The sequence below is a fragment of the Ornithorhynchus anatinus genome, chromosome 3 (genome assembly GCF_004115215.2).
Source record: "Ornithorhynchus anatinus isolate Pmale09 chromosome 3, mOrnAna1.pri.v4, whole genome shotgun sequence".
Classification (NCBI taxonomy): Eukaryota; Metazoa; Chordata; class Mammalia; order Monotremata; family Ornithorhynchidae; genus Ornithorhynchus; species Ornithorhynchus anatinus.
In genome coordinates, this window is record NC_041730.1 from 88945421 (window position 1) to 88969673 (window position 24253).

Consider the following 24253-nt stretch of genomic DNA (forward strand, 5'->3'; position numbering starts at 1 on the left):
GCGGGGAGGGCGGAGGCTCCCTTACGTCATCGGCGCGCGCCGCCCCCTCCGGGGCAGGGCGGCCCGGCCTGGAGCGGCGTCACCTACGTCATCAGAGCGCGCCGCCCCCTCCGGGGCAGGGCGGCCCGGCCTGGAGCGGCGTCCCTTACGTCATCATCGCGCGACGCTCCCGCCGGGGCTCGGCCGCCCCCCCCCCCCCCCCCTCCTCCTCCTCCTCGTCGTCGTCCTCCCGCTGCCATGGCGGCGGCGGGCTCGGGGCCGGCGGCGGGGGTCCCCCCGGCTCGCAAGGATTTCTATTGGCTCCGCTCCTTCGTGGCCGGAGGTAAAGCACGGCCGCTCTCCCGGGGGGCAAGGGGGGGAGGGGGTCAAGCGGGGGGGGAGGTCAGGTGGAGGGGCTCAAGGGGAGGTGGGCCGGGGGTGGGGGGACAAGGGAAGGGGACCTAGGGAGAGGGGACAAGGGGGGCTAGGGAGGGGGGACATGGGGGGTTAGGGAGGGGGGTCATGCGGGGATAAGGAGAGGGGACATGGGGGGGCTAAGGAGAGGGGACATGGGGGGCTAAAGAGGGGGGACAAGGGGGGCTAGGGAGAGGGATCATGGGGGGGCTAAGGAGGGGGGGACAAAGGGAGGGAAGGCCAGGAGGTAGGGGGTCAAAGTGGGGGCGTCAAGTGGAGGGGGTTGGGGAGAGGGGGTCATGGGGTAGGGGCTAGAGAAAGGGGAGGGGGGCTGGGGGAGGAGGGCTAGGGAGAGGGGGACAAGGGGAGGGGGGCTAGGGACGGGGTCGAGAGGGGGTCATGGGGAGGGGGGCTAAGGACAGGGGGTCATGGGGATGGGCCCAGCAGGGGAGGGGACAAGGAGGGGGGGCATGGGGAGGGGTTAGGGAGGGGGGCATGGGGAGGGAGGGCCAGGGGTGGGGGACATGGGCCAGGCTAGGGAGAGGGGACAAGGGGAAGGAGGGCCGGGGGAAGGGGGTCAAAGTGGGGGTGCCAGGTGGAGGGGGTCAAGGGGAGGGAGCTAGGCAGGGGGGGTCAAAGGGAGGGGCCCAGACAGAGGGGTTCAAGGTGGGGGTGCCAGGTGCAGGGGGCTGGAGGAGCAGGTCAAGGGAAGGGAGGGTCAAGGGGTTGGGTTCAAGGGACGGGAGAGAGGGGGAAGGGGCCAGGAAGAGGGGCCCAGCTGGTGGGGGGGGGCAGGTGGAGGGGGTTAAGGGGAGGGGACCCAGCTGGAGGGAGTCAAGGGGGGCAGGTGAAAGTGCTCAAGGTGAGAGGGTCCTTTGGAGGGGGTCAAGATGAGGTAGAGTGGGTCAAGGAGGGGTCTCAAGGGGAGGGTGGGGCCGGGTGGAGGGGATCAAGGGGGTGGGCAGGAAGAGGGGTCAAGAGGACAGGGGCTAGGGGAGGGGTCCCCGAGTGGAGAAGGTTGTTGAGCTTGGCTGGGTGTGTCCAGGGCAGACCTTTGGCATCCCCCTTACCCCACCCTCCTCTGTTTGATGTTTGCCTTTGCCCATGGCCTGCTGCCAGCCTGCCTGCCAGCCAGCCCCTAGTTACTCCCCAGTGGGAGGAGAGTCCCAGGGTCACGGCTGGCCTGGCCCTGGGCTCAGCTTGTGGGGGCAAAAAGGTACAGCCTGTACCTTAATAATAATGTTGGTATTTGTTTAGCGCTTACTATGTACCGAGCACTGTTCTAAGCGCTGGGGTAGACACAGGGGAATCAGGATGTCCCACGTGGGGCTCACAGTCTTAATCTCCATTTTACAGATAAGGTAACTGAGGCACAGAGAAGTTAAGTGACTTGCCCACAGTCACACAGCTGACAAGTGGCAGAGCAGGGATTCAAACTCATGACCTCTGACTCCAAAGCCCGTGCTCTTTCCACTGAGCCACGCTGCTTATCTATCTATCTATCTATCTATCTATCTATCTATCTATCTATCTATCTACCTACCTACCTACCTACCTACCTTCTATCGCTACAGGGAAGCCCGGGTATGCAGAGCCTCTGTCATCCACGTTTATTTTATTTTTGTATGCACCTCAGGTATTCAAGAAGGGAGGAGATGTTAATAGACCTGAATTTGAACTTCTTCATTCTGTTGTCTTTAAAGAGAAATATATGAAATCAGTTCCCTATTTCCAGGTCTGGACAGTTGGGCAACCAGGACTGGCTGTTCCCAGGGAGGGAAGCAACGTGACCTAGTAGAAAGAGTATGGGCCTGGGAATCAGGGGACCTGCGTTCTAATTCTGACTCTGCCACTTATCTGCCATGGGGGACCTTGTGGCTAATGCAATGCTTGGCACATAGTAAGTGCTTAATAAGTGCTATAAAAAAAATCAACTTTGGTGGTGTTCACATTGTGTTCCATGTAAATCGCTGTTTTTAGCTAGCCCAGACCTAAGTGAGATGGGAAGAGCTTACCAAACATCACTAAAGATTTCCTCAGTTCTGCTAAAAATGACCATCGTATTCATTTAGTTATCTGTACTACCAGTTTAGGGGTGCTTTCTCTTCCAGACAGACAAGAATTTGGAGATTTGAAAACGCTTCAAATCAAAACATAGAATTTTCAGGATAACATTTAAAGCTGTAGAAAGAAGGCCAATTTTTTAGACTCATTTTGCTGATATAAACGTTATACTGTTTTTTTTTAAATGAAATAACAGAGGAGGTGTACGTCATACTTTGACAGAATCAAAACCATCAGGCGTGAGTTCCCCAAGACCTTGATCGTCTCTCAAGAAATCTCCCCCTTGCTTTCAGAATTCACCTGTGTTTCTGACCCTATATCCCTCCTTACCTTCTAAAACAGTTGCTCTCACTCTTCCCTCTCTGACAGCCATTTTCAACCATCATTTTCACTTTCTGATGGCTCTTTCCCCCTCTGCCTTCATAAAAACCTTCTCTAGACCCTACTGTTACCGACCAACTGTCATTCAGTCGTATTTACTGAGCGCTTACTGTGTGCAGAGCACTGTACTAAGCGCTTGGAATGTACAATTCGGCAATAGATAGAGACAATCCCTGCCCCATAACGGGCTCGCTATCACTCCTCCCATTCAGACCTCTTAAATGGGCTGTGTACATTCATTCCCCTCCACTTCCTCTCCTCCAGCTTCCTTCTTGATCCTTTACAATCTGGTTTCCACCTCCTTCACTCACTGAACCTCCTTCTTGAAACATAGAGCACTTTATTCTGTCCAATTCCTCAACCTGCCTTTGACACTGGAAACATTATCTAATCTTGGTTTTCTTATTATAATAGGGTATTTGATAAGTACTTACTAGGTGCCAAGCACTGTACTATGGGCTTGGGTAAATGAAAGATAATCTGGTTGGACATAGTCCCCGTCCCTCATGGGCTCCCTTTTGTGTTCCCTGAGGGGGACCAGGTATTTAACCCTCATTTTACAGATGAGGAAACTGAGGCCCAGAGGAGTGAAATGACTTGCCCGAGGTCACAAAGCTGTTAGGCGGCAGGACTGGGATGAGAACCCAAGTCCTCTGACTCCCAGGCCCTTGCGCCTTCCACTAGGACACAGGGATGAATTCATTGGAACAGGAAAAGTACAGGGATCTTTGAGCGTAGTTTATGCATTTTGAAGCACCCATGAGAAAAATCACTTATTTTAAAGATGAGCAAAAATCTTTAAAGTTGGGTTTTTTTTGAAATTTCTAGTCCTAAATTTTAGAAGCGATGGTGAAATAAATTCCTGAAAATATGATACAAAAAATGAAATGACTGAATATTTTCCCAACATGTGCAATAAGCCCCGAAATATACCCAAGTTGAGAGAGATAAAACAGACCTATTTTTGTGGTACAGGTGCTTTTATAGATGCTTTATTAGGGAAACAGCTTGGCCCGGGGGATAGAGTACAGGCTCAGGAGTCAGAAGGACCTGAGTTCTAATCCTGACTCTGCCACTTGTCTGCTGTGAAGTCGTGGCAAAGTCACTTAACTTCTCTATCCCTCAGTTATCTCAACTGTAAAATGGAGATTAAAACCGTGAGTCCCATGTGGGATGGAGACTGTGACCAACCCACTTTATTTGTATCCACCCCAGCACTTAGTACAGTGCCTGGCAGGTAGTAGGTGCTTAATAAATACCACAATTATTACTACTATTTATTGAAGAATGATGACACTGTTTAAAACTTTGTTCAACTCAATAGCAAAAGCACAAGCTGGGCTCCATAAAATGTCTAAAATTCCTCTTACTGAAAACCCTCGTGACTTGCTTTAGCTTTTCCCCTCCGCCAGAAGGTTGTTTTGAAGTGTTAAATATCTTCATGTGTTTTCAAAAGTTTAATTATAATTACATTTTAATCAGTCTGTCAATCTATGGTATCTATTGAGCGCTTCCTATGTGTAGAGCACTGTACTAAGCACTTGGGAGAGTACAATACAACAGACTTAGCAGACACGTTCCCTGCGATGCGTTCCCTGCCCATAACGAGCTTACGGTTGAGAGGAGACAGACATTGATATGAATTAGCAATTTATAATATACAATTGAAAGTACATAAGTGCTGTGCACTTACGGGTGGGGCAGTTATCGAATGTTCAAATGTCCGAAGGTCACAGATCCAAGTGCATAGATGAACCAGAAGGGGTAGTGAGCTGGGGAAAAGAGGGCTTCATCCGGGAAGACTAGAGGAGCGGAGCGTGCAGGCTGGGCTGTAGTAGGAGATCAGGAGATGGAGAAACAGCATGACTTAATGGAAAGAGCCCGGTCGTGGGTTCTAATCCCAGCTCCGCCTCTTATCAGCTGTGTGATTTCAGGCAAGTCACTTAACCTCTCTGCATCTCTGTTACCTCATCTGTAAAATGGGGATTAAGACTGTGATTACCTTGTATCTGCCCCAGCGCTTAGAACACTGCTTGGCCCATAGTAAGCACTTAACAAATACCGTCCTTATTATTATTATTATAAGTGAGGTGAGGTAGGATGGAGAGGGCTGATCTGAGTGCTTTAAAGCCAATGGTAAGGAGTTTGATGCAGAGGTGGATGGGCAGCCATTGGAAGTTCTTGAGGAATGGGGAGGACGTGGATTGAGTATGTAGCAGACTAACAGTAATAATAAGAAGAAGAATTATGGTATTAAGCGCTTACTATGTGCCAGGTACTGTACTAAGCACTGGGTGGATACAAGCAAATTGGTTGAACACAGTTCCTATTCCATGTGCGTCTCACAGCCTTAATCCCTATTTTACAGAAGAGGGAACTGAGGTCCAGAGACATGAAGTGATTTGCCCAAGGTCACACAGCAGACAAGTGGTGGAGCCGGGATTAGAACCCAGGTCCTTCTGATTCCCAGGCCCGTGTTCTAGCCAGTAGGTCAGTGAAGCATGTACTGGAGTGGGGAGAGAGACAGGAGTTCAGGTAATCAGAGGGGAGGAAGATGCAGTAGTCAAGATGGGATATGATGAGTGATTGTGCTAACGTGATAATAGTTTGGATGAGAAGCAGTGTGGCCTAGTGGCAAGAGCACGAGCTTGGGTTCTAATCCTGATTCCGCCACTTATCAGCTGTTTGGGCAAGTTGCTAAACTCTGTGCCTCCGTTTCCTCATCTGTAAAATGGGGATTAAGAATGTGAGCCCGAAGTGGAACAACCTGATTACCTTGTATCTACCCCAGTGCTTGGCACATAGTAAGCGCTTAACAAATACTGTCATTATTATTATGGATAGGAAAGGGCAGATTTAGCAGTATTGTGGAGGTAGAACTGAGACAGATTGAATTCAAGACAACTCTAGTTGGATGTCCTCCTGTCACCTGAAACTTAACATATCTAAAGCAGAACTTCTAATCACCCCAACCAGACCCTGTCCTCCTCCTGACTTTCCCATCACTGTATACAGCACCACCATCTTTCCTGCCTCACAAGCACATATAACCTTGGCATTGTTCTTGAATGAGAGAGACTCCCTTCATTCAACACATGTATTCAATTGGTCACTAAATCCTGTCAATTCCACCTTCACAACCTTACCAGATTTCTCCCTTTCTTCTCCATCCAAACTGCTACCATGTTAATCCAATCACTCATCCTATTCTGCCTTGATTGTCAGCCTCCCTGCTGACCTCCCTGACTCCGTTCTCTCCCCACTCCAGTCCATCCTTCACTCTGATGCCGGATCATTTTCCCACAGAAACATTCAGGTTGTGTTTCCCCACTCCTCAAGAAGCTCTAGTGGTTAACCATCCACCTCGGCATCAAAGAGAAGCTCCTCATCATTGGCTTTAAAAACTCAATCTATTTGCCCCCTCCTACCTCACCTCGCCACTTTCCTACTACAACCCAACCTACATACTTCACTCCTCTAATGCCAACCTTCTCACTGTACCTCGATCTCATCTATATCGCTGCCACCTCTTGCCCACGTCCTGCCTCTGGCCTGGAAGGCTCGCCCTCCTCATGTCTGACCGACTGACTCTCCCCCGTTCAAAGCCATATTTAAGGCCCATCTCCTCCAAGAGGCCTTCCCTGTCTAAGCCCTCCTTTCCTCTTCTTCCACTCCCTCATCGCCTTGACTTGCTCCCTGTATTCATACCCCCTCCCCGCCCCACCACATTTATTTCTGTATCTGTAATTTATTTATATTATTACCTGTCTCCTCCTGTAGACTGTAAGCTCATCATGGGCAGGAAATATGTCTCTTCATTGTCGTATTGAACTCTCCCAAGCGCTTAAATACAGGACTGTGCACACAGTAAGCGCTCGATACAAATGATTGACTGGAATGAGATAGATGAGTCGAGAACAATGCCAAGGTTTGGGCTTCTTAGGGAGGATAATGGTGTGGTCTACCCTGATGGCGAGGACAGGGTTTGGTTGAGAAGATAAGGAGTTCAGTTTTGAACATATTTAGGTTGAGGTGTCTGCAGGACATCCAGGTAGAGATGTCCTGAAGGCAGGAGGAAATGCAAGATTGCAGGGTAGGAGAGGTCAGGCCTGGAGATGTAGATTTAGGAGTCATCTGCATAGAAATGGTAATTGAAGCCATGGAAATGAATGAGTTCTCCAAGGGAGTGGGTGTAGATGGAAAATAGAAGGGACCTAGAACTGAGCTTGAGGGACCCCCACAGTTAGGGGGTAGGAGGCAGAGGAGGAGCCAGCAAAAGAGACTGAGAAAGAGTCCGTGTTCATTCATTCAATCATACTGAGTGCATACTGTGTGCAAAGCACTGTACTAATAAGCACTTCGGAGAATACAACAACAGACACATTCCCTGCCCACAGTGAGCTCACAGTCTAGAGGGGGAAGCAGATATTACATAAATAAATTACAGATATATACATGTGTACTGTGGGGATGGGAGGGAGGATGAATGAAGCGTTCAGAGAGTAGGAAACCAGGAGGAGACTGTATGTGAATCCAAAGTTGGATAAAGTTTTGAGGAGAATGGGGTGGTCGACATTGTTGAAGGCAGGTGAGCAGTCTAGGAGGATTAAGTAGAGGCCATCCAGTTTGGCAAGAAAAAGGTCATTGGACCTTAGAGAAGGGCTGTTTCTCTGGAGTGAGAGGGGTGGAAGCTAGATTGGAGGGGATCTAGGTGAGGAATTGGAAACTGTGCGTGTGAACCACTCTCAAGGAACTTGGAGAGAAATGGTGGTAGGAGGGAGATGGGGCAATAACTGGAGGGAGCCAGGAGGTCAAAGGACGGTTCTTTTAAGATAGGGGAATACATCAGCATATTCGAAAGCAGTGGGGGAAAAAGCAGTTGGAAAGTGAACAGTTGAAGATGGCAGTCAAGGAGGGAAGAAGGAAAGGGGCGAATGTTTTAAAATGATGTGAAGGGATGGGGGCAGAAGCACAGGTGGAGGGGGGATGATTTACAGAGGAGGCAAGAGATCTCACCTTGAGTTATTGCAGGGAATATAGGAACAGTCGAAGAGGGTCGGGGGCGAGGGTTGGAGAGGAGCCAGGAGATTAAACACAATGATCAGTCATTGTGTTTGATTAAACACAATGATTAGTCATTGTGTTTAATATTATTGCAATATATGCCTTTTAAATTAATGCTTCTCCCCACAAAATGAAAATTTACTTAATTTTTTTTTCCATTTCTTAAAGAGGGAATGTGTGTTTACTTTTCCATTAAAATGATAGCAACAACTTGCTGTACATATAAAATTTATCATTATTAGTATTATTAACATTATTATTGTATTCATTAAGTGCATATTTTTTGTCAAGCACTGTACCGTGTGCTAGGGTAGAGTCAAGATAATCAGGCTGGACACAGTCCCTATTCCACATGGGGCTCAGTCTACGGGGAAAGGAGAAAAGGTATTTAATCCCTATTTTACAGATGAAACAGAAGCCCAGAGAAGTTAAATAACTTGCCCAAGGTCATACAGCAGGCAAGAGGAAGAACTAGGATTAAAATCCAGATCCTCCGACTCCTAGCCCGGTGCTCTTTCCATTAGACCACTCCGCCTCTCTGAGAAAATTGTGGATATTGTCGATAGCTTTGGAACTCTGAGTGTAACTCTTTTCCTTTTTTATCTCTATCTGCAGGTATTGCAGGATGCTGTGCTAAAACAACCATTGCCCCTCTAGATCGAGTAAAGATTTTATTGCAAGCTCATAATCACCATTACAAACATTTAGGTAAGTTTGATGGATAGACATTGTAAAAATGATTAATAAACCAATTCATATTCTTCAGGCAAAAAAGCTTTATTTTCTCTTGCCTTGTATGATCTTTGTAATTGGTCCTAGATTTCTGACTAGGGGATTTAAGTAGGATTTGGCTTATTGTTCTTTCACCTAAATTGAATCTTTGGAAAAGTAGTCACAAACCAGAACCTGATAGACTGTTAGGTCCATGTTTCCCCAGTCCTTAAGAACCTCCAGTAGTTGCCCATCCAATTCCACATCCAACAGAGAAGCAGCATGGTGCAGTGGATAGAGCACGGGCTTGGGAGTCAGAAGGTTGTGGGTTCTAATTCTGGCTCTGCCACCTGTCTGCTGTGTGACCATGGGCAAGTCACTTCACTTTTCCGTGCTTCGGTCACCTCGTGGAAAATGGGGACTGAGACTGGGAGCCCCACATGGGACAGGGACTGTGTCCAACTCGATTTACTTGTATTCACCCTCGCGCTTAATACAGTGCCTGGCACATAATGAGCGCTTAACAAATGCCATCAAAAAAAGCAAAACACATCCACAAAAAACCAGAGACTTCTTGACAGTGACTTTAAGGCTCTTAATCACCTTGCCCCCTCTCATCTTACCTCGCTCCTCTCCTACTACAACCCAGTATCCTCACTTTGCTCCCCTAACACCAGCCTCCTCACTGTACCTTCAGCCCGTCCAACTCGCCACCAACCCCTCACCCTTGTCATGCCTCTGGCCTGGAATTCCCTCCCCCTGCATATCCGCCAGGCTATCACTGTCCCCACTTTGAAAGCCGTATTAAAATCACATCTCCAAGAGGCCTTCCCCAGCTAAGGCTTCAGTTCACCTGCTCCCTCTCCCTTCTGCAACGCCCTTGCACTTGAATTTGTTCCCTTAAAACACGTGCTATTCACCTCATCCTCAGCCCCACCCAGCATTTATATATACATAGCCATAATTCATTTTAATATTTCTAGCTATGTCTAGACTGTAAGCTCCTTGTAGGTAGGGAACTTGTCTACCAACTCTGTTGTGTTGTACTGTCCCAAGCTCTTAATAGTAATAATAACTATTGTATTTGTTAAGCGCTTACTATTTGCAAAGCACTGTTCTCAGCGCTGGGGTTGATACAGGGTAATCAGGTTGTCCCACATGAGGCCCACAGTCTTAATCCCCATTTTACAGATGAGGTAATGGAGGCAAAGAGAAGTTAAGTGACTTGCCCAAAGTCACACAGCTGATAAGAGGCAGAGCTGGGATTAGAACCCATGACCATTGACTCCCAAGCCCGTGCTGTTTCCACTAAGCCACGTTGCTTCTCTAAGTACAGTGCTCTACAGCATGGCCTAGGAGTCGGAAGGACCTGGGTTCTAATGCCGCCTCCCCTACTTGTCTGCTGTGTGACCTTAGGCAAGTCAGTTCACTTCTCTGTGCCTCGGTTGCCTCATTTAGAAAAGGGGGATTAAGATTGTGAGCCCATGTGGGACAGGGATTGGGTCCAACCCAATTTGTATCCACCCCGGTGCTTAGTACAGTGCCTGGCATATCGTAAGCATTTAACAAATATCAAATTTATTATTATAATAAGCACTCAGTAAATACCATTGATTGATCCCAGTTCACCTGACAGTTATACTTGAGATAAATGACCAAAAGTCCATAGGCAAAGTGCTGTTTATCTTATACCAGACACTGAAAGCAGCATAGAATCTGAAATAAATTGGTCCAGGCCTAGAACTCTAGTCATGTCCCTCTTTTAAAATATTTTAATCTCCCCACTGTCAGACCCAGGGGAAAGTACATTACAGGTGGGGGAAGCAACCAACTCTAAAGGTAAGGACGTAAGTGCTGTGGGAGTAGGGTGAATACCTAAACATTTAGGGGGTATGGACTCATATACATGGGAAATGCAGTAGAGAGAGAAAATAGAAAGAGAAAATGAGAGATTAGTCAGGGAAGTCTTCCTGGGGCAGATGTAATTTTAGCAGGGCTTTGAAGATGGGAAAATTTGCTTTATGGAGATGTTGGCATAGTTTCTCATTCTAAACTGTTTAAAATCATCCCTCTGTTTCATAAACAGGAGTATTTTCTGCATTGTGTGCTGTCCCCAAAAAGGAAGGCTACCTCGGACTGTATAAAGGGAATGGGGCGATGATGATTAGAATATTCCCATATGGTGCAATCCAGTTTATGGCTTTTGATCATTATAAAAAGGTACTTTTAAATTCTTGTTTTCTTTTCAGTGATTTAATTGTACCCAAGCTTGTGAGTGCTTTTACTCTCAGCCTCTGAAGTTCCACATATGTAACACATTACAAGTGTGGGAAAACGGGCGTTGGAGAATTAACTTTTTCAGAGGTATTTATTTCAGTACATCTAACACTTGAGAAGTCCAAGAACCCTTTGATCCACTTACGTACAGTCAATCAATAGTATTTAATGTACACGTGCTTTCTGCAGAGCATTGTCCAAAGCACTTGGGAGAGTACAATAGAGTTAATAAAAACCAATCGCTTCCCTCACAGAATTTAGCAATCTAGAGAGTGAGGCAGGCCCTAAATTCAATCACATGTCGGGGGAAGCAACAGTGTTTAAAGATATATGTACTTATGCGGAGGGGGAGACAGGGAATAACCAAATACCTAGGTGAAAAGGAAGTGCTGAAGTGTCAGTGGTGGGGGAAAAAAAATAGGGTGTAGAACTGGGAGATTAAGCAAGGGAAGCTTCCCGGAGATACCATTTCTGAAGGACTTTGAAGTCAAGGAGAGCAGCGATCTCCCAGTTTTGAAGGGAAAGGGAGTTCCAGACAAGAGGGAGGGGGGTGAACCAGAGGTTGGCAGTGAGAGAGAACAAGGTACTGTTGGTAGGTTGGTTTGAAAGGAGTGAAGTGGATGAACTGAGATGTAGTGGGAAAGGAAGAGGTCTGGGAAAGGGGAGAGAGCTGATTGAGTGCCTTAAAGCTAATGGTCAGGAGTTTCCGCTTGATATGGAGGCTTTGGAGGAGAGGGGAGATGCGTGCTTAGAAACATGATCTGTACAGCAGAAAGAAGCGTGGATTGGATGAGGGAGAAACTGGAGGCAGGGAGGTCTGCAAGGAGGCTGATGGGGTAGTTGAGATGGGATAATAGCCCTGGAAACGAAGTAGTGCGTGTCTGAATGGAGAGGAAAGAACAAATCCTGGAGTTATTGTGGAGGAAGAGCCAAAGGGATTCAGTGACTGAATCTGGAGGTGGAGAGACTGAGAGAGAATGCCCAGGTTGTGGGCTTGAGAGACGGGGGGAGGGTGGTGTCATCAACTGTGATAAAAACGGTGGAGGAGAGGATTTGGGAAGGAAGATGAGGACAGGTCTACACCTGTTGAGTTGAAGCACGAGTGGGACATCTGTGTAGAGATATACTGATGGCAAGAGGTGAGGTAAGATTGCCGAGAAGGAAAGAGGTTGGGCCTAGTGAGGTTGATTTTGGAGATATTGTCGTAAAAGTGGTAGTTGAAGCCAGGAGACTCCCCCAGGGGCCGGAGTGTTGTTTGAGAACAAAAGGAGCCATTACCTCAACTGTAAAATAGGGATTAAGACTGCGAACAAAAGGAGCCATTACCATTAAGACTGCGAGTCCCTTGTGGGACATGGACTGTGTCCAAACTGATTAGCTTGTATCTACCCCAGCGTTTAGTACAGCCCCTGCCACCTGGTAGATGCTTACAAATACTATCAAAAAAAGAAATCAAGTCTTGAGGGACACCCACGGTTACAAAGTACTGGATTCTAATGGTCAGAACACCTAACGATAGTTAAGTCTGGCTTCTCGGTTCCCTGCTCTTCCATTGACTCGTCTGGAAAGATGATACATTTTGGTCTTAATTTCTCAATTTATATGCGGTTTCTGTGAAGGCTAGGATTATGAAAAATGTTGAGTTTATAATGGAAAGAGCCATGTAAGTACCACAAGGACGTATTATTTCCTGGGCAGATCTTTCAGAGAAGTTCATAATTATTCAGGTCGTGATGTTACTCCGTCATGTTGTACTCTCCCAAATGCTTAGTACAGTGCTCTGAATACAGTAAGCGCTCAGCAAATACCATTTGATGATGATGATGATGACGTTGAGTCGAGATTGTAAATGACTTATTTTGTAAGAAAGCCTTTTAAAAATTTCTACACCTTTAAAAATAATTCCCAAATAGCCCTGATGTGATTTTTACTTGAGCCAGTTTCAGAGTCCCTCTTAGGTACTCTTTATGGGAACGAAACATCTTTACAGTAATAGAAAGAGCTGCTCAAAGTCTGATGTCCCAGCTCATGTGCTGAATAAGAGGAATCACGGTATCAGACATAAAGTGAGCAGATTAGCCAACAAAAGTAAGAAGCTAGTGTAGGCTGAGTACATTTGTTGCTTTTATTAATTTCTCCTGACATTTACCTGTTTTATGACACTGTAAGGCTCTCTCTCGTACTTATCTTCCTTTGAATATTAAAAGCGAAATGGGTGGTTGATTTGTACCTTTTCATTTCATTCCATGTTTGTCTTGAAGTTAATTACCACCAAGTTTGGGATTTCTGGACACGTACACCGGTTAATGGCTGGCTCCATGGCAGGTAGGGGGGACACCTTTAACTCTGATACACTGCGACTTCATATCGTTTCTAATCACATCTCTACTTCTAGTTTTAGTTTGCATGGCGTTTGTCCTAAAATTTTTGAAAATCAGGCCGCTACCTACTCCAGCACAGTTTTGTTGAACAGCCACAAATAAGCCACAATCTCTTTTATTCACAAATAAGCCAAATAACCACCCAAATAAAAGAAAATTGGACCCACCTACTCTCTAGATTGGAATAAGATGAATATTGTCCAGATAGTAGACTGTTTTAAAATGTTTGTTTTAAAATGGTTTGTCACAGGCTGTGATACAGGGCCATGACACTATCTGGAGCAGTTTTATAGAAAAACAATTCTGTTTCTTAATCATACTGGAAGATGATTTCCTTTGCTTGAGAAATAGAAATATTACTCTTTTTCTTCCCAGCCCCTCCACTGTAGTTTAATGGCTTTTCTGACGTGTTTAGGGTCCTTTTGTCTTTTAGGTTACACCTGTTTTCCGAGGTTTTGGAGGAGATTTTATAACTACTCCAATAAACAGGAGAAAACTGGTGAAAAAACTACTTTTCATTCTGATTAATAATAATTGCAATGTTTGTTAAGCACTTACAATGTGCCAAGCACTGTACTAGGCACTGGTGTAGATACAAGATAATCAGCTTCCACTCTGATTATTACAGTACCCTATCACAGTCTAAGTAGGAGGGAGAACAGGCATTGAATCCCCATTTTGCAGGTGAGGGAACTGAAGCACAGAGAAGTTGTGACATGTCCAAGTTCACACAGCAGGTGAGTGGTGGAGCTGGGGTCAGAACCTAAGTGCTCTGATTCCCAAGCCTGGGCTCTTTCCACTGGGCCATGCTGCTTCTCGAAATTAATTTTTAGACTACTTCCTGAGGTAACTCCAGGCTATTTAAAAGAGAGGGGACTCATCAAGTCCTACTTCTCACCTGCAGCGGAGTTGAGGAGAGGGATTTTAGAGGAACACTGTCCTATTCATGACTTTGGGCTGGAAACGGGGGGGAAAGGGTCATTTTTGCCTGGGTCCCCTTTCTAGAAAACCAGGAAGGATGACAACTCAGAGGGAGAAAAATTGAGCTGAGCTGAGACTGAAGACAAAGGTGGGTGCAATTGGACAGGTAGAGGGGAAGAGTGAGTCTAGATTTCCAGTTCAATCCAATTTCTCTATAGGTTTCACCTAGTAATTACCTAATCACAAAATTACCTCTGTATGTGACTGCAAGGTCCTGCATATATGTACACCCGGCAGTATATGAGGGTTTTTTAAATACCATTCATTTTAATTTCCTGTTTGTAAAGGTTAATTACCATCCCGACAACCGATGGAAAAAATAAGGAGTTACAGAAAAGAGTCTGTTTAGCACTCAATCAATTTGCAGCATTATAAAAGTGTAGTCTGAGTTTCTTCACAAATGTGCTGCCAGTTTTGCAGTCCCATCCTGAATTCATTTTCTAAAATTAAGGAAAAGCAGTGTTCTATTAAAGAATGGTCAATGTGTTAACTTCAAGCTTTCAGAACTTTATTTGAAAGCGACTTCAAATAAAACAAAATGCTCCCACTTGGGACTCCATACTCCGAGAAAGAAATCTGGACTTTAAAAGCAAATGCTGATTGTTAGTCTCCAGACATGTTGGAAATCACCCCTGGGGAATCTAACATTGTTACCACTATGCAACTACTTTTTCATATTTATTGTCACCGTGACAGTGGCAGAGAATTTTCCCACAGCACTTAACTAGGAACAGTTTACATTTTGGCAGGATAAATTAAACTATCGACTTAGATATTCCAGTTAATTTAGAGGTAGCTTTTGCCTCTGCTCTTGAGCTCTTCTAGAGATGACTTGGGGCTCTGTTTGCATGTTAAACAATGTCAATGACCATTTTGTGTTTTTGAAATTCAAAATGTTATGATCTGTGGTATCTTTGTAAGTTTCTGATGGCTGTGATTTTAAGCTTTTTAGAACTGTATCATACGACATCTCTTCTTCCCTCATTCTACAACTACAATCCAGTACGTGCTTGTACATCTTGGTCTTCCAAGACAAAGGAAGGACTAAGAGACTAAGAGTTAAGGTTTGTATGTGCAGGAAAGAGCTCACTCCCTCTTTCAGTGCAGGTGTTTTTCCATATTTTCCTAAACAAGCCCTTTCTTTTTCCAAATCAATTGCCATTGATCTAGAAGGAAAATGAGAAGAATGAGGTAAACAATAATAATGGGACTTGTTAAGCGCTTGCTGTGTGCCGAGCACTGTCCTAAGCACTAGACAAGGTTTGAGAAGGGAAAGAAGGAAGGTTTTAGGAGACCTGGAAAAAAATGTGGAGGCTACTTTTTGAGAGGAGCGCTCTTCCCAGAGACGGTTGATTTTCAAATGGAAACCACTGGCCTTCTCCTTTGGTCAGATCTAGAAAGCAACAGACCTATCCTTTGTACCTTTAAAAAAGCAGATTTTTCAGATGTTAGCCCCATTCTTCGGTGGCTTCCCCTGGCCTTATATTCTTTGAATATAAAATATGGTGGTCACATTTTAGAGAGCTTAAGCCAACTTCATCCTCACAGCTACTATTATAGTAGCCGAGTGTGGTAGACCGTAGATGTAGTGGAGAGAGCTTAAGCTCTTGGACTTTTTTCCGTAAGAATATGGTATTACAGATTACGTGATTTTGGTGCCCTTCAAGGGTATTTAAACTCTGGTCAGTTTCTCTTCTGACTGATCCCCAGTTGTACACTGTTGGAAGGCCAGACTATCTGAAGGTCTATTTACTGAACGGTACTCTCCTGATCGCTTAGTAAGTACAGTGCTCTGCACATAATTGGGGCTCAATAAGTGCTACTGATTGACTCATATTTAACTATCGACCTTCCAAGCAATTTTCCTGGAGGAGGATCTAGAAAACCGGTGAACTTCAGAGATTCGTGGGGCCTCTGTTTCACACTGGGCTAGTAATGCCTCAGCAAATGGATCTTCAGAGCAGATCCTCTTCGGTCTCATTTTCCTGGCTTTGTGGGAACATTATGTTATTGGAGTCATTCTGTGTGGTCTTTCCTTGTGGATCCTTTCCCCTTGAATTAAGTGTTTCTGGTTCCACTGGGTGTTGGTGAAGCTCAGTTCCCCGGAATGTATCTGAGGTTCTTAAGAGGCATTGGCCATGTTCAACTACCCCTGAATAGCAGCTCTGCTAATTCAAAACAGATCCGTTTCTGTTTCCTGACAGCTTGAAGAAATTTCATTTAGATGTCCCTCACGTTCTTACACCCTGGATTGAATTTTCTTTTCTAGGTAAGGGAAACGTGGAAGGTTATAATAGTCCAAAGGTTGTAATAGTCTGTAAGGGGTTACCTTTGGTAAGGTAGGTCACTGAAGAATAGTTTGCATCTCTCCAATTGGGCACCCATTGACAAGCCACAGATGTTGTCTTCATAAGCCAAAGCGGTAGTTTATTTTTTGACTGAGAAGAGGAGCTGTGTGGCTAATGGGTAGAGCACAGGCCTGGAAGAGGATCTGGGTTCTAATTCCTGCTCTGCCATTTGTCTGCCCTGTGACCTTGGTCAAGTCACTTCTCTATGCATCAGTTATCTCATCTGCAAAATGAGGAGTAAGACTTATGTGCCCTAGGTGGGACATGGACTCCGTCCAAACGGATTACCATGTGTCTACCCCAGCACTTCGTACAGTGCCTGGCGCATAGTAAGCGCTTAACAAATGCCACAAGAAAATAAAAACCCAAAAACAAATGTGGCTTTGAAAGGCTAGGTGATAGTGTCCTTTTCAAGCTGAAATAATGTATTCTTGTTTGGGCAGGAGCAAAAAATGTGAAAAATATGGAGGGCTGAGTGAGGTAACTAAATTTTGGGCATCTAGGTAGAATTCTTCTGAATTTCAGAAGGTCAAGGTTGTTTCATAGTTACCGCTTAAAATTAAACTTTTCTTTATTCCTTTTCTGAATTGTCTTTGATACCGAACAAGTCAGACAGGAAGTAAGGTGAAGGGAAAGAAGGAAGACCCTACCATGTCACTTCTGTTTTCAAAGCAAAGCACTAAGTAAATATGCCAGGATGGCAGATTTGATGGCTGAGGTTTTGCTACAACAATTGTCAGTGTATCGAACAAACTAACTTAGTCGCCTCTCGGGACTACTAAATTAAAGATACCCTTTATAATTTTGGCAAGTACAAGAGATTTGCTCCAGGCCAGATGATTCCCAACCAGAGGATGTCCCCGGGTGTGCTAGACTGGGCCCTAGGTCTCCTGCAAATCTTTTGAACCAGGGTTTTCATTCAAATTTTGGAGTAACTCCTTTGATGGGGCATGGAAAAGGGGAATCTTGAATCCATCCCAGCCTCCTAGGGATCCCCACATTGAGAGGAAGTACCTCTCCTAAGGTACCCAAAAGTCTGGATTTCAGATCAGAGGATTAGGGATTTGGTGGCTTTTTTTTTCCTATTGACCAAAGTTAGGCTGCTGGGCAACTCCTCAAGCCTCTTTTCTGGTGGCATAAATCTGTTGACAAAAAACAACAGAGAGCCAGGAATTGTGTTGCCCTTGAACCTCCCAGTAAAATAGGTCTGTCATTAGGCCTCCTTTTCTATCCTTTAATACTCCAGACTTTTAGATTTGGTTTCACTATCTCTAACTCTAGAATGAGGAGAGGAAAAGAGAGTGTTTTTCCACACACTCACAATCACTCCTCCCCCTCAACTTGATTGAAAGTGTTGTTGCTTCCTGGTAGGTGGAGACGTACATATTGGATTGTAGTTGTATGATGGGGGAAGAGGAGAACTGACCACCATGATTACTGGTAAGTAATTTTAGATTGTTTTATGTTGTTCACAGGCAGCTTGAACGGTCTTTCTGCCTGCAGTAAACCTCTAGAGCAAAGGATGAGTGGCCGAGTTAAAAGGGTCCTTGTTAAAGTGCTCTTTTATGTATTGTTCATAGCAATAGGAAGCCTCAAAGTGATAACTTTTCATTGCTTCACAGTCAGCAGATGGATGGTAGTTTGGGTGTTCACATTTTCTTTGAATATTTGTTTAACTTCATAGTACAAAGTAACCCAAGAAAAATGGAAATGATAATGATAATCCATCTCCTACCCCATTCTTATTCTAATTGACTCCCAAGTTGAAAAGAAATTTTGAAGATTGAACTGCAGCTTTAACTACAGGGATGGAAAAAAAAAAAAGCTATAATTAAGGCAGAAAAAAGTTGCTGTAATTACTCAGCTTTAAGAACCATCTGAAATTAAATGCTTTGTAATGGTTTAAATATGTTTTCTTTCATTTGAATTTTCTTTGAAGTTTTCCCATATAACTGGTGTAAATATTCATAAATCTACTGCATTCATTTAGATTCAAATAAGATTTTAAACAAAATCCACCAATGTATATGAACTGGCCAACTTGACTATTTCCATTTGTAATACCTATCAATATTGATGGAAATCAGGGAGCCTGCTTTTCTGTGCATGGTAGTGTTAATGATAATATTTGTGGTATTTGTTACTATGTACTATATTACTGTGTACTGAGTGGTGAGGTAGATTCAAGATAAGTCAGACACAGCCCTTGTCCCACATGGAGATCACTGTCTAAGACAGAGGGAACAAGACTATTTAGTCCTCACTTTCCAGAGGAGAAACTTTAGGCAGAGAGAAGTTAATTGACTTGCCTAAGGCCACCCAGCAGGCAAGTGGCAGACCTAAGATTAGAACTCAGATCCTCTGACTCCCAAGCCCGTGCCCTTTCCGCTAAGTCACACTGTTCCGCCAAGAACTCTATTCCTAAAATACTAACAGAAGGGAAGATTTGTCCTATATTTTTATGGGCATACATCATTCTTGTTGTACAAAAATTTTACATCACCAATTTTTCCAGGCAGTTGTTCTTCCAGGAGACATGTAAATGATAAATTAAATCACCATTCTCTTCTGTTTGTCTAACATAAATCTCTTCCCATTCAGGTGGGGGCAATTTTGCAGAGCAATGTATATTTTTATGCTGTCTTGCAAATTACAACAAACTAAGGCCAATAATAATAATATGTTGGGCCTAAAAGAAATGTGTCATTGGCAAGACAGGACTGCAGTGAAAATTAGAAACACTAATGCACAGCATTTATATTGTACTTCTTCAGCTTACTGTTACTTACTGTCATTGCCTAAATGGAGTGGTGGAAGGATTAATAAACATTTTTGTAGCTTGGTTTATTTTGGGAACGTGATTAAGGCTGTGTAGGCCCTCCTGGGTGAAGCATCGTCATCTTTGAGTACCTCTCTATTCTGGTATGTTAAGTTCATAGTATATGCTAAGGTAAATTTTGCCCCAGTGAGCCTTGAAATTTAGATTTTTATTTCATTTCTAGGTATGACAGCGGTCATTTGTACTTATCCTCTTGACATGGTTAGAGTGCGCCTGGCATTCCAGGTGAAAGGGGAACACACATATACAGGAATTATTCATGCATTCAAAACAATTTACGCCAAGGTATTTCTTTTTTTTTTTTTTGTCTCCCCTCCTCCCTATTGTTTAATTCTTTGAATTCTGGAATATGTGTTTGTTGTTGTTAAAATGGTCTACTTCCCTATCGAGTGATTGTTAACGTGATGTGTCACAAAATAGGTTTTTTCCCCCTGCAGCATGAAATTATGTTCAGGATTCATTCTGATCGGCCTGACTTATTCACAACTGTCCTTTATTCTTGCTTCAAAAGGAAGGTGGCTTTCGAGGATTTTACCGAGGGCTGATGCCGACCATTGTAGGAATGGCCCCTTATGCAGGTATGTGTCACAATGTGGCGAGAATAAGTTAATTTATTTGATTCTTCCCTGTGTTACTAAAAGGACTAATTTGTAAGATGAGAGTGCATACTTAAATTATTACAGGTGCCTTCTCTCTCATCCCCTTCTCAGTTTCACTCAAATTTACATTAGTTTGTTTTTTTCCATTTGTATGGAAATGTAAATATTTAAAGGACAGTGAAATGTAATAAAGAGAACATGTTCTTTGTAATATGTCTGCAAACTACATTTTTCTTTTTTTTTTTTTGCCTAATGATGTTGTTTCCATGACCCTTTTAGTATACTGAAAGGCAAATGGAAACATTCTCATTGAGGACATTATGCTGTTTAATTGCCACAGACTCCAGGAGCTAAATGTACAGATAAAAGACAGAAACAGGGGAGGGTATTAGAATAATTATTATAACTTCTATGAGACTATCTTTGATCTTAGCAGTTTGATTCAGGAGAGCCTAGCAGGAAGATAGGTAATTGGAGCTCCTCAATTCTAATTCTGGATTTACTTTCTCAGTGGTCCTAGGTTTATTTTAACATTGCCATTATTGTTCATAGTGAATCTCCCCCCGCTTCATAACGGCTGCTCTGACAACGAAGGAAATGTAATTCGTGATGGTTCTTTTCGAAAAGGCCCTACTGAATCCCTTTCTCATAATCAGTACTGACTTACTTAGGGAAGTCCAACTAAATTTGGCGTCAAAGTAAAGGTCATTTTTTTTTAAACTCATTTATTACATTTGTTGGGGACTTTCTTTGTGCAAAGCAGATTGCCGGCAGACTCACAAGGAAAGAATAACATAAGGCAGAAGCCAATAAATGCATGTAACAACAAAAGTAATGAAGAGCTGCAGTTCAGCTCTGCCAAAGGAACAGTTTTCACGCTCCTCATGGGTCAAAACCTAGTCGAGATCCTCCTCAGCCTGTCCACCATCACCCGCCAGATTGGGCTCGAGCAGTCAGTGGTAATTATTCAGCGCCTTACTGTGTGCAGTACATTGTACTAAGCACTTGGGAGAGTACAGTGCAACAGAAACTTGCAGACACGCTCCATGCCCCTCTTGACGGGTGGAGGGAGGATGGCACACCGACAGACCCTCAGCTTTCGGCTGGAGAGGGAACCATTTCATACATTCATTCAATCGTATTTATTGAGCGCTTACTCAATACAGAGCACTACTAAGCGCTTGGGGGAGTAAATATAACAATAAATAATCACATACCCTGCCCACAACGAGCTGACAGTCTAGAGGCCTGCAATCTTTAGGAATGCAAGTCTGGAATTTCTCTACACCTGTCTCATGCTTACAATTTTTTTTCCCTTTATGGCATTTCTTCAGCATTTATCACCTGCCAAGCATTATACTAGACACTGGCACAGATACAAGCTAAACAGGTTGAACACGGTTCTTGTCCCTCTTGGGGCTCAGAGGCTGAATCCCCATTTCACAGTTGAGGGAACTGAGGCCCAGAGAAGTGAATTCAATTCAATTATATTTGAGTGCTGTGTGCAAAGCACTGTACTAAACACTTGGGAGAGTACAATATAACATCAGACACAATCCCTGCCCACAATGAGCTCACAGTCTAGAGGAGGGTGAAGTGACTTGTTCAAGGTCTCACAGCGGACAAGTGGCGGAGCTGGGATTAGAACGCAGATATTTATTACGTGTTCACTTTGTGCTGAGCTCTGGGGTAAATACAAAAGCAAGGAAGTAAAAGATTATGTCCCAGAAGGGGCTCACACTCTAAAGGGAGAAAGAAAGACATAGAAAATAGAAATAATTTCTGAACAATTAAAAGCATATTGAAAAATACATAAAACAATGCTTGAAGGGGACAGTACTAGGGCTCCCATCTGTTCCAGGCAGCAAACCTTGGTTACAAACAACTATAATCTTCCCAGCATCTTGCCAGTTAAGAGAGTAAATATTTTATATTTCATCCTTCAAATTAAAATATATAATCAGAAGTACTATATCTAAATATATAAACTCGCCTTTCAAATGGAAAAAAAAATTCCTATGACTTTAAATTTTATAAATTTTCGTGGGTTTTTTTTTGGCAAAACACTAGCCCAATTCTCCCAGTGAATAACCTATCCCCAGTAGCAGTTTGGCACTTTAGAAACCGCTATTAAGTGACCACTTAACAAATGCTGACTTCAGCACTCTAAATCAATTTAAATAGCACTCTCTAAATAGTATTTATTAAATGCCTACTATGTAAACATTAAGTGCTAATGTTTACTGTTAGCACTGTACTAAGCACTTGGGAGATTATAATACAAAATTACAAAATTAACAGGCACGTTCCCTGCCCATAATAAACTTACAGTCTAAAACAAAGATGAGCAATTATTTTGACCTTTGGAGTATATTCGTCGTATAAACGGCTACAGACTGGTTCATAATGAAGGCGGTGCAGAAGAATTTGAACTCCCAGTAGTATAAGCACTTGCTGCAGTTTCTTTCTGATTCCAAGCTTTCAGAACTGGCCCAAAATCAGGGCCATATAATGATAATAATGCTGGTATTTGTTAAGCACTTACTATGTCCCAAGCACTATTCTGAGCATTGGGGTAGATATAAGGTTATCAGGTGGGACGTAGTCCCTGTCCCACGTGGGGCTCACGGTCTTAAACTCCATTTTATAGGTGAGGGAACTGAGGCACAGAGAAGTATTTTGTTCAACTCTTCTCTAAAGGGAACCTACCGATCTGAAAGACAATGTAGCTTCCTAGAAAATCTGACTTACTTCCCCGAGAGTAGCCTGTTCCCATGGAGAATCTGACTCCTTGATTATTGACTACAGAAATTTTTTTCCTATGTCCATCTGAGATAAAAGCCAGCTATACATCAAGAAGTGGGCAATGCGTAATATACTCTGAATTATTCATGATTAGGTTAAAGGGGAAGTATGTGTTTTTTAGGCCGACTGTTTTTCTAAACACTACAGCGAATTTACATTTGTTTTTCAGGTGTTTCATTTTTTACCTTTGGTACATTAAAGAGTGTTGGTCTATCCCATGCTCCTACCCTGCTCGGAAGGCCTTCATCAGATAACCCTAATGTCCTAGTTTTGAAAACGCACATAAACTTACTTTGTGGTGGCGTTGCTGGAGCTATAGCACAGACAATATCGTAAGTTTCCCAGCCACCTTCATTTAGGGAAGAAATGTAGCCTGGCGATTAGTCTAGCGGGTATATGTTATTTACATTTGTTGGGTTCTCCCTGGCTAAGCAACAGGTGAGCGTTGAGCTCTAGTAACGTCACAAAAGTAGCATTAAGCCTTTTTTCTGACGAGGTCATTTAGAAGCTTGGTTAACCGAAGTTATATTACTAATAACAATGAGGCCCTGTTTCTGGATGAAACCAGGGGTGGCGGAGAGCACAAGGAAAGAAGGTGAAGTGCAAATACGGGGCCTGAGCGAGGGAAGCAGTTAGTAGTGGTTTTTGAGCACATAGTGCAGAGCACTGTAGTCAGTCAATCGTATTTATTGAAAGCTTCTTATGTGCAGAGCACTGGAGTCATCGTATTTGAGTGCTTACTGTGTGCAGAGCACTGTACTAAGCACGTAGGAGAGTATAGTGTAACAGTAAACAGACACATGCCTTGTCCACAACGGGCTTTCAATCTAGAGTCTGTAATAAGCGCTTGGGAGAGTTCAGTACAACAGAATTAGCAAACACATTCCCTGCCCATTAGAAGCTTACAGAGTAGAGGGAAGTTACAGAACCCTTCATTTAGGAGCTCTGTCCAAAGGAAAAGGATTTGAGAGGGCATCTAGTAAAGTCCCTATAGCTGGGGCGGGGGGAAGTATTTTAGGCAGATCTCCTGCTGTCATTATCAGCCCAGGACTGCAGACTCTGCTGAAGGCTAAGTGGAAGTGTTCTGCAACTGCCTTGGCAGTAAGAGAGCCTGTTGGCCCTGCCTCACCCCAAGGTTGGGAGCTCTGCAGCTCTGCCCCCACAAAATCTGGCCCAGTGTAAGCTGCTAGATCTTTGTGTGGAGGGTATTTATCGAGCACTTACTGTGTGCAGAGCGTTTGGGAGAGTATTGTAAAATAGAGTTGGTAGACACCATCCCTGCCCTCAAGGAGTTACATTCTAGTCGGGGGAGATGAGATTAAAATGAATTTCAGAAAGGGGATGCTGCAGAGTATAAAAGGTATAAGTATAAAAGCTGCAGAGTAGAAGGGACATAGGCAACACAGGAGG

At 44.0% G+C, this 24253-nt stretch overlaps 1 protein-coding gene across 1 annotated transcript in view; it reads left to right on the forward strand.

Moving 5' to 3' along the window:
- The first annotated feature begins 230 nt into the window (after positions 1-230).
- SLC25A16 (solute carrier family 25 member 16) overlaps positions 231-24253 on the forward strand; it is a 28862-nt gene continuing 4839 nt past the window's right edge. Inside the window, exons 1-7 of the mRNA XM_029060842.2 lie at positions 231-322; positions 8518-8610; positions 10700-10833; positions 13152-13215; positions 19603-19724; positions 19951-20017; positions 23013-23175. Of these exons, the coding sequence (XP_028916675.1) occupies positions 238-322; positions 8518-8610; positions 10700-10833; positions 13152-13215; positions 19603-19724; positions 19951-20017; positions 23013-23175 (728 nt within the window). The 5' untranslated portion in view covers positions 231-237. The remainder of the gene's footprint in view (positions 323-8517; positions 8611-10699; positions 10834-13151; positions 13216-19602; positions 19725-19950; positions 20018-23012; positions 23176-24253) is intronic.